Source organism: Erinaceus europaeus, chromosome 23 (genome assembly GCF_950295315.1).
Source record: "Erinaceus europaeus chromosome 23, mEriEur2.1, whole genome shotgun sequence".
Classification (NCBI taxonomy): domain Eukaryota; kingdom Metazoa; phylum Chordata; class Mammalia; order Eulipotyphla; family Erinaceidae; genus Erinaceus; species Erinaceus europaeus.
The window spans coordinates 6,461,881-6,477,418 of NC_080184.1; the positions used below are offsets into that span (position 1 = coordinate 6,461,881).

The 15,538-nt window shown below is 38.7% G+C and overlaps 2 protein-coding genes across 6 annotated transcripts in view; both read right to left on the reverse strand.

Moving 5' to 3' along the window:
- The window catches only part of LOC103127055 (zinc finger protein 709-like), a 1,044,365-nt gene that overhangs the window by 151,783 nt on the left and 877,044 nt on the right, over window positions 1-15,538 (reverse strand). The gene's annotated exons all lie outside the window — the stretch shown is intronic.
- The window catches only part of LOC132535523 (putative coiled-coil domain-containing protein 144C), a 71,632-nt gene continuing 58,659 nt past the window's right edge, over window positions 2,566-15,538 (reverse strand). Inside the window, exons 12-13 of the mRNA XM_060181634.1 lie at window positions 9,433-9,662; window positions 2,566-2,649 (exon numbers count right to left, since the gene is read on the reverse strand). Of these exons, the coding sequence (XP_060037617.1) occupies window positions 9,471-9,662 (192 nt within the window). The 3' untranslated portion in view covers window positions 2,566-2,649; window positions 9,433-9,470. The remainder of the gene's footprint in view (window positions 2,650-9,432; window positions 9,663-15,538) is intronic.

Consider the following 15,538-nt stretch of genomic DNA (forward strand, 5'->3'; position numbering starts at 1 on the left):
AAAACAGAAAAGTTGAAAAATCCTCTGTCACATCTTATATCTTAATTAGAAATGAAACACTAATCAGTGTTTAAAATTATACATATCTGGGTTTCTTCTTCTGCTCATTTAGTATTTGCATAGAGGTATGCCAGTGACTTTTGTGTGTTAGTTTTGTAGCCTGACACCTTACTACATTGCCTGATAATTTCCAAGAGCTTCCTGCTGGATTCTTTAGGTTTTTCTATGTATATTAAGTTAGCAGAAGAAGAGAACCAGAAACCAATCACTTTCACTATATCAACAAAAACAGTATTAATAAACCTAACCAAAGAAGTGAAAGACTTGTATAATGAAAATTATGAGTCACTATTCAAATAAAAGGGTATGGATAGACCTGTCAGTGCCCATGTCCAGCAGAAAAACATAGAGATTTTTGGTCCATACTCCCAGAGGAAGCTTCCAATGGAGGGGATGGGATATGGCACTCTGGTGGGGGAAATGTATGTATGGAATTATACCCCTCAGCCCACAATCTTGTGAGATAATTAATAACTCACTAATAATAATTTTAAAAAAGAAGTTGAAAAATAAGAAAACACAAAGCAGAACTTGGACATAGATTGGTGTATTGCACCAAAGTAAAATACTTAGGGGTGGGGGTGGGGTCCAGGTCCTGAAACATGATGCCAGATAGGACCTAGAGGGGGTTGAATTGTTATGTGGAAAACTCAGAAATGTTCAGATGTACAAACTACTATATTTTACTGTTGACTGTAAACTCTTAATCTCCCCAGTAAAAAACAAAATAAAGGAAAATAAAATAAAGCAATACATAACAATTTTCATAATAGCATAATAATTGTAATATATCCAGTTCTTTTCAAAGTCCAGTGCAGTAGTCAGTCAAAGTTATAATTGTGTAAATCTCTGTGTGGATACCAACATAAATTAAAAACACACAATATGGGAGCAAAAGATAGCTTCTCCAGTAGCCACCACAGTGCCTACTTTGCCATGCCTGAGGACTGGGCTAACTCCCCAGCTTCATCTTGGGAGGACCTGCATGGAGAAGCTTCATGAAGCACTGAGTAGTGCTCCGGAGTGTATCCTCTCTTTCTAGCTTTATGCAATTATAGGGAAGAAACAATATCCTGAGAATGATTGACTGTGCTCTCGTAAAGCCCCAGTGGAAACACTAGCAGCAAACAATTACAAACACTATCATTAATCAACAACAGAAAGAATTAAAAATTGTTCATTACAGTGCTATTGAAACTTTGAGCATTTGTGTAGTTTGAATATGTAAAATTCCATGGAGGTGGGGTTCATCCACTAAATCTGCAGACTAGTCAGTTGCCAAGAGAAATAGTTTCAAATGCCATGTAAATTTTGATCATACACATGACACACAAATAATTTCCACTAGAAGATATCTTCAGGGTTCCAGGTGGTGGCATAGATATTAAGCACACATATTTTGTCTAGGACCAGGTTCTAACCCTACTCCCCACCTGTAGGAGGGAAGCTGCACACACAATGACCAAGTACTGAAGGTGTCTTTTTGTTTCTCTCCCTCAGTTGTTCCCCCTCAATTCCTTCCTACCAGATAAAGAAATTATAACCAGAGGGGGAGTCAGGTTAATGTAGTATGAAGCCCAAGGACCCATGCAAGGGTCCTGTTTTGAGCACCAGGCTCCCTATCAGTGACGAAGTTGCTTCGCAAGCAGTGAAGGAGGACTACAAGCCTCTCTCTCTCTCCTTGTCTCTCTCTCTTTCTCTCTCTCCTTTTCAATCTGCCTGTCCCCTCTCAATTTCTCTTTTTCCTATCCAAAAAAAAGGAAAAAAATGAAATGTTGCATTCAGGAGCAATGGATTCATACCAGCACCAAGGCGCATTGAAAACTCTGGTGGCAAAATAAATTAATTAATTAATTAATAAAAATTTAAAAGTATAGATATATGTTTCAGTGGATACACGAGCAGGTAGGGAACTCTTTTTAAAAATTTTTTAAATTATTTATTTCCTTTTGTTGCCCTTGTTGCTTTTTTTTGTAGTTATTTTTGTTACGGGTATCGTCATTGTTAGATAGGACACAGAGAAATGGAGAGGGGAGGGTAAGACAGAGAGGGGGAGAAAAAAGCCAGACACCTGTACACCTGCTTCACCGCCTGGGAAGCAACTCCCCTGCAGGTGGGGAGTTGGGGACTTGAACCAGGATCCTTATGCTGGTCCTTGCACTTTGTGCCACCTGCTTTTAACCCGATGTACTATCACCCAACTCCCCAGTAGGGAACTCTTTTGATAACTTTGGAGGCCAAAAAAAGGGACAAGATTTTTCAGAAATCTTAGAACGATGCACAAAATAAAATGTGGTCTAAATAGTGCAGCAAATACACTTTTATCATTTCAGATTACATGACATTAAGCTACAGTAACTGAATACTGAGACACAGTTGAAGAATCAGTTAAAAATTTATTGACTTCATTTTAAATGAAATGCAAAGTATGATACTTTACACATCGTATCAGGAACCAAACCTGGAGCTTCTTGAGTACAACCCCCAGGCCTCCATTCTATCACTGAATACTGTGTCTTACTTGGGATCAGGCTCAGCATTAGATTGTGAATGAATTCTGTGAAATGTGGAATACTTTACATTTTGTATCTAGAGAAAAACACACAGAAAATGTTTAATTAAAATATTCTGAAGGCAACTCAACTACCATAAGTGAAATTCATCCTTTCTTAGCATTATGAATGAAATTGTTCCTGAACAACAAAACAGCAAGTTACTATCAAAGCAATTTGCCTATAAAGATTGCAGACTTTCTATTTTGCCTACCTGTCTGCAGGCCGTCACTCCTCTATCTTGACTTTTTCCCCTTTCCTCTTTCCTACCTACATTTTGCTTCTTCCCTACCTACAATTCTTTCTTCCTTTCTTTCATTCATTAATTCCCTTTCTCCTTTTGATTCCTTCCTTCCTTTCTGGCTGAAGACCACTTAACACTGCTTTTTGGAGGTGCTGAGCATTGAGCCTGGGAGCTCGAGGGCATAAATCATTTGCATAACTTTGATGCTGTTTCTCCAGCCCACAGAGTAATTTCTGCTTTGATAATTCTTCACTAATTTATTCAACAGCCATATTAAGGGCCTACAACTAGCACTAGAGTTGTAAGAAAGTTGAAGATGGTATAAGTCACACCTCACAAGTCACATCTCATAAACTAAACATCTGTTTTCCATACAGGTTTTATAAACCATGACAGGTGTACAATGGAATGCTGCAGTGTACCACAAAAGGGGCATACACAACTTGTCGACATCTTGTTGGAGTGGTATATTAACAAGTGAAAGGGAAGAAAACAGTGGGGCTGACAGAGAGTAGAAACTTGGGCAAAGACTAGAGGGAGAGAAGGGACTGCTCCTGTGGCAGCCTCAGTACTCCATTTCAGTGAGGTGCTGTGGAGCAAGGTGCAGAGTGGGGGTAAGTACACTGAAAGATACAAGGCTGTATGATCTAGCAACAAAGTAAGCTATTTTATATTTCATGGCAAGGGTTTCTGAGCATTTCTGAGGGCCAAAGTTCAATCACTGGCCAAGTAAAGAACTGTAGAATTTAGTGTTGTCATTTAGTTTGACTGCTTCATTACCTAAGTGTACTACTAGATTAGTCAGGTATTTCTGCCTTCATACTATTGCTAGAAACATAAAAATCTGAGGAAGAACACGTTTTCTCAGAACAGTTTCATATTCAGGCCACAAATAGAATATGATGCAACTGCTCTATGACTTCTAAGGCTGCGTTAGAAAATGTGAAACCAGGGTTCACTGGCTTTGCACACATGTTACAATACTCAAGTATCTGGTTCGAGCCCCTGATCACCACCTGAAAGGGGAAACCATTCTGAGTAGTGAAGTAGTGCAGTGGGTATCTGTCTGTCTCCCTACCTTTCTACCATCCTCTTGCTTCTTGACTTCTGGCTGTCTCCATCCATTAAATAAAGATAATAAAAACAATAAAAAAAGTCAGAATGCAAATAGTTTAATGTTAAATGTCAGCAATATGGCAGCAAACTTTCCCCCAGACCTACTGTTCCACTAGAGAGGTGTCAGTGCCCCAATAGGCAGATCAGGAACTAGTCAGCACAACATTAGACCTAAACATTTGCAGGGTTGAAGTGCCTACTCCACCTGCCACCTTCCTGTTTCTGAGCTTGGTCATATTAATAGCCACTGAAGCAGTTCTGGCTTTACTTGGATACACAGTTCTGGGGAAAATTGACTGGATCTCCCTGAACACAGTCCTTAGAGCACTGCATCAATCTTTATTTACTGGAGAAAGAGAGAGAGAGCCAAAAATTGACAGGAAGGGAGAGATAGAAAGGGAGAGAGAGACAGAGAAACCGCAGCCCTGCTGCACCACTAGGGAGTCTCGAAACTTGACATCAGGCTCAACCTGACGCTGTTGACTGGCTACGGAAGAAGGGCAAACGCTAGAAGAAGAAGGAGGGTTCCCTCTGGAGGTGCGCACCATAAGCTTGAACCTGGGTCCTTGTGCATTGTAACGTGTGATCTAGCTTGTGTATCACAATCCGGCTCCTAGGATATCTTGACATTTATCAATCTGCATGAATAAAATAATGTCTTCCAATGAAGAGGGAAGACTTAGATTTGTGTAACCCAATGGAGTATCAAATTTAGAAATAATGCCATTTACAGTATGATATTACCAGATTGTACAACAGTCATTTAATATAGAACTTGAATTTATTCACTGAAATGAGAAATTCAAAACACTAATATTAACATGTATTAATTAAAAATATTTATCTGCGATAAAAGAAAGCAGCAGACTTTTACTCTGACATACGTTTTGCTGAGATCAAGATCTAGACCTCATGCTTTTATGTTTACCACTTGAGCCACTCAGTTTCTTTGATTTATATAAGCCTAAGTCAGTAAATGCCTCAGTATATATGACTTCAAATGTTAGACTAATTAATCAATATATATATATGTAGGCCAGTGCATTGAGAATATTTTGAATCTGAAATTTCAATGCTTTTGTTACCAACTAAAGCTAAAGAGAACATATTAAAAAATCAAGAAATGTTGCTGGACTTCCAGTTATACTGTTAGGAAAAAGTGTTTTCCTTTATATATAATTATTTGGAACTATAAGGAGAGTATATGTTAAAATTCTTCAACTTCTCCGCACTGTCTTTAACACATTTTGTCCAACAATCGTCTTAAGCATGCTTTTTCAAGTGATTGGTTCATAGTTACTAGACGACAGTATAACTGCTCTGTGACTGACAAGATTAGTTTACAAAGTGTGAAGCAAAATAGTATTCATGTAATGTTATAATGTTAACTATACTGCCCTAAAATACTTTAAAAATATTGGTATGATTTTGGACCAGGAGATATGTGGATCTCTTCTACCTATAGATTTAAGAATTAAAATCCAGGGGCAGAGGGTAGACAGCATAATGGTTATGCAAACAGATTTTCATGCCTGAGACTCCAACGATCCAGGTTCAGTCCCCCGCACCACCACAAGCCAGAACTGAACAGTGTTCTGGACAGAGCTAGAAGGAATTATGTTAAGCGAGCTAAGTCAGAAAGATAAAGATGAGTATGGGATGATCCCACTCATCAACAGAAATTGAGGAGGAAGATCTGAAAGGGAAACTAAAAGTAGGACCTGACCAAATTGTAAGTAGGGCACCAAAGTAAAAACCCTGTGGTGAGGGGTAGACATGCAGCTTCCTGGGCCAGTGGGGGGGTGGGAGTGGGTGGGAGGGATGGGTCACAGTCTTTTGGTGGTGGGAATGGTGTTTAGGTACACTCATAGTAAAATGTAGTCATATTTTACAATTTATTTACTATTTTAATTAACAGTAGTTAATTAATATGAGAGGGGAACCCTTGGATAGGGCCCACTTTCCCGTATGCCTCTCCCAGTCCATATTAAATAATATTGCATCTGCCGATCACAACCTAATCAACACAATGATTGCCACCTCAACATGCTTCACTTCAGACTGTGTCCATAGATTTCACGAGTGGAATGACAACCCTTCAGCTTCATTACTCGGGTGAGACCTTTCCTTTCATAGTATACTCTAATTCCATCTCAGGTGGTTCACTTTCTAACAAAGTCCCAAAACCTAGATATACACCAGTTTCTGTGAGAGAGAGCATATGTTCACACGTATCCATAAACTACTGCAAAATATATACCTGAAAGCAGAAGTACACTAGAGTTTGCAGTGAGTATCCCCCTAACACTTCTTCTCCACTATTCCAAGCTTTGGGTCCATGATTGCTCAACAATTTGTTTGGCTTTGTATGTTAACTCTCTTTTCAGTCACCAGGTTCCAGATGTCATCAGGATGCTGGCCAGGCTTCCCTGGACTGAAGACCCCACCAATGTGTCCTGGAGCTCTGCTTCCCCAGAGACCCACCCTACTAGGGAAAGAGAGAGGCAGACTGGGAGTATGGACCGACCAGTTAACATCCATGTTCAGCAGGGAAGCAATTACAGAAGCCAGACCTTCCACCTTCTGCAACCCACGACCCTGGGTCCATGCTCCCAGAGGGATAGAGAATGGGAAAGCTATCAGGGGAGGGGGTGGGATATGGAGACTGGGTGGTGGGAATTGTGTGGAGTTGTACCCCTCCTACCCTATGGTTTTGTTAATTTATCCTTTCTTTAAAAAAAAAAGTATAAAAAAGAAATTAAAAAAGAATTAAAATCCAAAGGGTCCTTAAGAAATGATTTGCGGAGCACTTGATAGCTCCTGAAGAGACTGATATAAAGGACTTCTGGGACCATAGCATCTGGACTGGGTAGCATGATCATCATTGGTAGGATAAAGGTACTAATGTGAAGACTCTCTGCTGACTCATATTTCTGTGATGAAATTTCTGCTGGGCTCCTCTGGCTTGTTCCCTGATAACGTAGACTAAGCTATTGTGGCATGGTGTACCAAAGAATTTGTCCCCAGAGCTTGAGGAGGCCTAATCCCTTATCCATTAGGCTACTGGGGCTTATTTCCCCAGAGTTTTAGAGTTGGTCAAGTGTTATGAATATGTAAGTCTCAGTGCTGAGAGCATAATGAGGGAAAAATACAATTTTGTTGTAGTCAAAGATGAATGTGTACCTGAATAATTCTTAAAAGCTCTATTTAAAAGATTGTGTCTCCAAGTGGACTTTTTTTGGTAAGACAAAGTACTCCATTTTAAATTAAGACAGAAAACTGAAGAATTTCAATGTATACACGATTGATACTATACATGTAAAATATAATTTCCACATGGACAATTTTATAGCTAGAAAGAGAAATGTATTCTCATGGGATAAAACAACACAGAATTACTGTTCTGCACAACTAGGCAACAACTTTTGAAGGGAGTAATGTTAACGACTGGACAGACAGCAAGATTCATCCAGAGGTAGAAGTTGAGAGCTGGTTGTAAACCAGGTCTGAATAAAAGTAGGGGAAGGCTAAAGGACTAGAAAAGATAAAAGGGAGTTGATACACAAAGGCCATGAAATGACCAAATCACCCAGATTATCTCAAGATTTCCAGTGGCAGATTATAGCATGTGCCCTCACAATGACATCTAAGTGAATGTTCATAGCCACACTGATAGGCCAAAGGTGACAAAGACAAATGCTTATTGTGTAATGCTTTTGTGAATTAACTAAGGAATTCTTTCTTACAAGAGCAGTGCTCAGGTCTGTCTTATGGTGTTCTAGAGTATTGAACCTGGGACTTCACTGCCTCAGGCAGGAAAGTGTTACTTCCTATGTTATCCCTTAGAGCTGACTGAATAATTGTTTAGTTACATAATGGTGGGATATTTGTCATTAAAATGCACAAATATCAGTATCTGTCATAACATGAGTAGAAACATGACATCAAAAGATCATATTGCATGTTTCAGTTATACAAAAATTATAGACTATGCAAATCACCGGAGATAAAAAAAAAAAAAAAGCACACTATTACTTCCCTGGGGATTGGGAAATGATGAACTGGGATTGCAAAACAAGGCTTCAGGATTTCTTTGGAGTGGGGACATCATGAAAACATTCTGAGTTCATAGATCTCTGACCATACTGAGCTATCAATTGTATTGAAATTTGTTGACTCAATTAAGGTTATGTGGGTCAGAGCTCCGTACACATAAATTCCAATGGTGGGATCTAGATAATTTTCTAATTTTTGTGTTAAGCATGCATGTAAGTAAGTATGTAAGACCTGAATGTTTCCAGGATTTAAAAAAATAAAGTGAAAATATAATGAAGGTAATACTTATCTTTAACTGGTTGATATAATAACCTTTCTGTATACCTTTTACTTACAAGTTTGTGAAATAAATATACATGGATTCTATGTCTACACACATAAATGAAGGTGAGTCAAAGAGTTTGCTGAAACATTTCATTAATCATTATTCTCTGGCTCTGTCTTGCTTATTAATAATAGTAATAGAGAGATTATTCAAAATACTGCTGAGTGGAGAAAACATTAAATGTTGAAATTGGTGCACATTTCCAACTTTCTTTTTTTTAATATTTATTTTATTTATTCCCTTTTGTTGCCCTTGTTGTTTTATTGTTGTAGTTATTATTGTTGTTGTCGTTGTTGGATAGGACAGAGAGAAATGGAGAGAGGGAGGGGAAGACAGAAAGAGGGAGGGGAAGATAGACACTGCAGACCTGCTTCACCGCCTGTGAAGCGACTCCCCTGCAGGTGAGGAGCCGGGGTTCGAACCGGGATCCTTATGCCGGTCCTTGTGCTTTGCGCCACCTGCGCTTAGCCCGCTGCGCTACAGCCCGACTCCCTCCAACTTTCTTAACAGTAAATATAGTAATAGCAGGATGAAAAATTTTAAGAAATAGGTATAAGAACAGTAAAACATAGATGCTAGTGAAAATATAGTAGAAATCTGTCAATGCAAACTGATTCTAAAAACTTGTATCACCTATAAAGGTTCAAAATGATATTTTCTGTTCATTCATCTTTTAGTTATCATCAGAGTAATTACTGAGGATCAGTGCCAGCAGGATGAATCCACTGCAGCAGATGGCTCTTTCTTTCTTCCTCCTTTCCTTCCTCCTTCCTTTCCTTCTTTCCCTCCTTCCATTATTCCTTCCTTTCCTTCTTTCTTTCTCTCTTTCTTTTTTTCTTTCTTTCTTCCTACTTCATTTCATAGAAAAGAGAGGAAATTAAAGGCGAGAGAAAAATAGAGGGAGAGAGAGAGGAAGTCTCTTGCAAACCTGCTCAGGAAGTATTTCCCCTGTAGGTGGGGTGTAGGGGCTGGACCCAGGTTCTTGCATATGGCAATGACTAAGCTCAAATGATATGCCACTCCCTGGCTACCTAAAGGTGAATGATACATTTCAATATTTAACATCAAATTGGACTTACATCTCTTTTTAAATTTTCTATTATTTTCGATAATGTGTTCACTTGATGTCCTCTGATTTCATTTCATGATGAGAAGTCTTTAGTCTGTCCTTGTTTTGTTTCAGCATTTGCATCCTCATTTTATAGTGATGTTTTACTATGTCCAATAATTGCTTTATGGTAGCAATTTCATCCTGTAGCTCTTGGATTTCATGGAATCTCTCTCTTGACTTTTCATGACTATCAGAATCCTAAGTAAACCATAAAAGATTTTTAGCTAACAATAAACTAGCATGTTACAATTTTCTCTGGAACTACAAACATTCTTTATGTTATACACCGAAATGATTGATATTCTTCAATTAGAAAAAGTTGGGTGCATTCTGCAAAATTTTAGCAGTATAAGCGTGGAACTATTCAAAATTTTAGGACAGAGATGCTGACTCAACATTATATCTCATGACTGGCATGGGGTAGGCCCTTCCTTTGACTGTAGGCCTGTATATAAACAAGAAAGACAAATAAACAAGCAAACATGCAGTGGACATCACAAGTAGCTGGCCAGTGCCATTCTCCCTCTCTCGCCCCTACGTCTGTGTGTGAGAGGGTGCATGCTCTTATATATGTTCTATATAAAACCTACAGTTGAAAACAATGAATCCCACAAAACAAAATTTACAGCCACATAAAACTACTTGCTTCCTTCTTTCCTGTTTGGCTGGAGACTGCTGAGCTCTCTTTTTTAAGGGTGCTGGGCATTGAACACAGAGTCCCAGGCCAGGAGGTCATTTGCATAACCTTGATAGAGTTTCTGCAGCTCAGAGAGTAATTACTGCTTTTGTTTCTCTTATCTTTCTTCTCTCATTTATTCAACAACCATATACTAAGGTGCTATGACTAGCACTATATTTATAAGAAAGTTGAAGATGGCATAAGTTACCCCTCACAAGTCACATCTCATAAACTAAACATCCGATTTCCACACAGGTTCTATAAACCATGACAGGTGTACAATGGCATGCTGCAGTGAACCACAAAAGGGGCATACACAGCTTGTGGACATCTTATTGGAGTGGTAACTTCACAAGTGAAAGGGAAGACAATAGTAGGCCTGACAGAGGGGAGAAACATGGGCAGAGACTAGAGGGAGAGAAGTGACTGCTCCTGTGGCAGCCTAAGTACTCCATTTCAGTGAGGTTCTGGAGCAAGAGGCAGAGGAAGTACACTGAAAGATCATGACAAGGGTTTCTGAGCATTTCTGAAGGCCAAAGTTCAATCACTGGCCAAGTAAAGAACTGAAGAATTCAGCATTGTCATTTCATTTGACTGATTTATTGCCTAACTGTACTGCTAGATTAGTCAGGTATTTGTGCCTTCATACTGTTACTAGAAACATAACAGTCTGAGGAAGACCGTGTTTTCTCAGAACAGTTTCATAATCAGTTCAATAAATAGAATATGATGCAACTGCTGTATGAATTCAAGGGCTGTGTTAGAAAATGTTGAAATCAAATAGTCTAAATTTATATGTCAACTTTATGGCAGCACCACTTCCCCCCAGACCTACTGTTCCACTAGAAAGGCACCTGTGCACTAATAGGCAGATCAGGAAATAGTCGGCATAGCATTAAACGTAAAACATTTCCAGGGTTTCATGAAGTGCCTACTCCCCCTGCCACCTTCCTGTTTGTGAGCCTTGGTCACATTAATAGCCACTGAAGCAGTTCTGGGTTTACTTGTATACATAGTTCTGAGGAAAATTGACTGGATCTCCCTGAACACAGTCCTCATAGTGCTGCATCAAGATCAATGAAAACCTCTTACAGATCAATAACTTCACCTGTGAAAACAAACCTAGTGTGTTCAGTTTCCTACTAGGCCTTCCCTGCTTTCTCAGCATCTTGAATATAGTGCTCTGCTTTACAAAATCTGCTAAATATAATTTTCTGTGTGGCTTTTGAAGTTCCTGACTTATTCCATATTCTTTATATTGCTCTTCAGTTTTTCACAGTACACTGCATGTTTTAACTATTAATATCTGTTGTCGAAGAAGTGAATTTTCAGCCTCAAGTTTCTGATTTTCTGAAGCTTGTATTTTGCAGATATTTTGAAGTTTTCAATCCACACAAAGAAAATAGTAAATCTTCCCATGAAGAGAGTAGTTTGGAGATTTGTGTAACTCAAAGTAGGATAAAATTTAGACATAATTCCATTTACCGTGAAATATTATCAGATTGGATTTATTGAGACAGTCAACTGGCAAATTCAAAACATCCAGAATAACATATATTAATTAAGGTATTTCATTGTGATAGAATAAAGAACTAGATTATTCATCTGGCACACATTTTTCTGGGGATCAAGATCTAGACCTCACGCTTTTATGTTCACCCCTTTAGCCACTATTTCATTGATTTATTTAGGCCTGAGTCAGTACATGCCTCCCTACATAAGAATTCAAGTGCAAGACTCTAATTAATGCATTAAGAATACTTTGAATCTCAAATATCTATGTTTTTGTTACTTTCCACTAAATAATAGAACATATTAAACAATCAGGAAATCTTTCTGGAATTCCACTGATACTGTTTATGTTATCCTCATAAAGCAGAACCTGGACTAGAGTTTGTGTATTATACCAAAATAAGAAACCCTGGGACCAGGTGGAGGGTTCAGGTCCTGGAATATGATGGCAGAGAAGGCCCTTGAGGGGATGAATTGTTATGTAGAAAACTTAGAAATGTTACACATGTACCAACTTCTGTATTTTACTGTCGATTGTAAACCATTAATAATCCAATAAAAGGGTTGGAGGGGAAGGTAGGCCAAAGAGATATTTAAAAAGAGGATGGAAACAATTCCAAAGATATCAATTATCCCAAGAAACTCTTTGTGAGGCAAGTAAGTCTTGGTTGGCACTGTAGTTCAGTGGTAGAGTACAGGCTTTGCATGTATGAGGCCTTGGGTTCAATCCTTGGCACCAACAGATAAAAATAAAAATACAAAAAAAAATGTTTTCATGTAGATTTAATTATTTGGTAGCATAAAGAGAGTATATGGGTTAAATTAACTTAATTTCTTCTAGACCCTACCGATCAAAGAATATGGATTCGTTGTTTGTAAGAGCTGAGTAGTATTCCATTGTGTATATAGACCACAATTTTCTCAGCCACTCATCTGTTGTTGGACACCTGGTTTTCTTCCAGGCTTTGGATGTTATGAACATAGGTGTACACAAATATTTTTGGATGGGTGTGCTTGACTGCTTGGGATATATCCCTAGGAACAAAGTTACTGGGTCATATGGAAGATCCATTTCTGTCCTTGTGAGGTTTCTGCAGATTGCTCTCCACAGGCGTTGACCAGTTTACATACCCACCAGCAGTGCAGGAGGGTTGCTTTTTCCTAGCATTTGCTGTTGCCGTCATTTCTGATGTATGACATTCTCACAGGGGTGAGGTAGTACCTCATTGCTGTCTTTATTTGCATTTGACAATCAATGACTTGGACCAATTTTTCATATGTCTGTTGGCTATTTGTACCTCTTTTGTAGTGAATGATCTGTTCATATTCTCTCTCACTTTTGAATTGGGTCATTTGCCTTTTTGCTGCTAAGTTTGGTAAGATCTTTAAGTGAGATAAGCAAAAAAGAGAAAGGAGTATGGGGTGGTCCCACTCTTAAACAGAAGTTGAGAAAGAAGAACAGAAAGGGTAATTCAAAGCAGAATTTAACTGAGTTGGGGGTATTGCAGCAAAGTAAAAATCTCTGGGGAGGGAGGGCAGATCTTCAGCTCCCCTATGGGGGGTTAGGGGTAAGACACAGATCTTGGGTGGAGGGAGTGATGATACTATATCTTCTTAACTTATAATCTTGTAAATCACTATTTAAACAGTATGAGGAAGGAAAAATAGACTGAAGGTCTTAAACTTTTCAATGCATAGACTTCAGGGCTGAATATATATTCCTTCAATCTAAGTACTTAAGGCATCAAATTACTAAACTGATTGAAATTCTGCACTGGAATTAAATTGTTAATGCATTCCTAGTAATAAGTTTTTTGAAATATTAAATCACCTATAGACTTACACCAGGGAGACAAGAAGCAACTGGCCTTTTCAGTATGTAAGGTGTAGTTATTTATAAATAGCATTAAATGACACAAGTGATGCTAATGTCTTGTATGGTACAGCAAAATCCAACTATGTGATTTCCAATGTAAATGAAGTTACCAAATAACTTGGTTATAATAACAATTATCTACTGCCTTCTTTAACTCAAGACAGCAAGGACTATTCCTCATTCTCTGTAAAACCCATATTTCTTCCACTCCTGTAACCTTTGGGGATTTGCTCCTTTTCTTTCATGCTTGTTTTGATGCACACCATTTGCTTCTGCATCTGCTGACCTCAACCAAATCAGTGCAACCAGTCCAACCTCGACATGTTTCTCTTCAGACTGTGTTCAGAGAAACCAGGACTGGGATGTCAACCCTCTAGCTTCAATACACTGATGAGATCTTTCCTAGTTCATAGGGCTCCTTAGTTTCATTTTAGGTGGCACATTATGTAACAAAGTTACAGAACCTAGATATAGAGCAGGGCCTATGTGCACATGTATCTATAAGTTTGGTTAATGTTATCACATTATTTGGTAATTGGGTTAACTTTGAAAAGTCCTTTTGTTATGGTTTGCTGTACAGTATCCAGTATCTTGTATATAGCCGTGCTATTGGATGCTTCTAATCTACTTGGTCTAGGCTTTTGAGAGAGTCCGCATATCAAATACACAGCCTATATATTAAAAAGATTGTTTGTGTTTTGAAAAACTTTGAGACATATAATTGATTTTCCCCTCATATTAATTAACTACTGATTTATATGTCTACATTTTGCTAGGAGTGTACCTAAACACCATTCCCACCACCAAAAGACTGTGACCCATCCCTCCCACCCACTCCCACCCCCCACTGTCCCAGGAAGCTGCATGTCTACCCCTCACCACAGGGCTTTTACTTTGGTGCCCTACTTACAATTTGTTCATAAGTTTGGGTAAATATATACCTCAAAGTAAAAGTAGTTGTCGGGAATACGGTACAATGGATAAATCATTGAACTCTTAAGCATGAAGTCCCAAGTTCAGTCCCTGTCAACACATGTAGCAGAGTGATGTCTGGTTCTCTCTTTCTGTTTTTCTCATTAATAAATTAATGATATATATTTAAAAAAAAAACCTTTAAAAGCAAGAGTGTACAATAGTCTGTAGGGACTCAATAATTGCTACAAGCAAGAAGAAAGACCTAACATCAACACCATAAAGTATTCAAATACTTTCTACTTAGATACCCACCTCACCTACTTCCTCTTTCACTCTCTCAGTCACTCTAAATCCAGCCCTGCCTGATAAAGTCAGGACCACAAAAGATGGATAAGGGCAAGAGACTGGTACACTTTAATGATGGCCCTTTTGGTCACTACCAGGATCCCCTATCATCCAGGCCCTTGTCAGGGAATCCTGGGATTCCCATCTAGATATCATGGGCCTTTACCTATAACAGATCCCTCTCTCCACCATCACTCATCATTTCCATCATAAACAACATCATAAACCTCTAGAAGGCCTTGCCCTCAATGTAGAATTACAGTGGTAGAAATTGCCCTACTCTCTGAAGGGGAGCAGGGTCAACATACTCTGCTACTTGAGCTAGGCTGCTCATGAAATGAGTGCAACCTATAATGTTCCTAGCTATGACCATGGAATATGAGCCCAGACCCATAGGGATGCAGAGGTTACACAGGCTCTTGTGACAAATATGAAAAGACATGGGCCCTAAGAGTGATCGATGGGCTTCACAGTTAAAGGCATTTATAAACTCTTCCCTTATTGGGGAGCTACTCTCTGTCCTGATCCAGCTTTATAGTCCTATTTCCAACTCTGACATCATCTTCCCAGAGAAAATGTTTAGTAGACGTGCACATTAGCTATCAGGCTCAGGAAAACATAGTAAAGCCATGAACCCCTTGGAATGTATCTAATTTAGACTTCCTAGCTTCTTCCAACATGAAGACCCAAATCTCATCTGCTATATTCTTCCATTTATATTCTTATATATTAAACAATGTTCTGCTA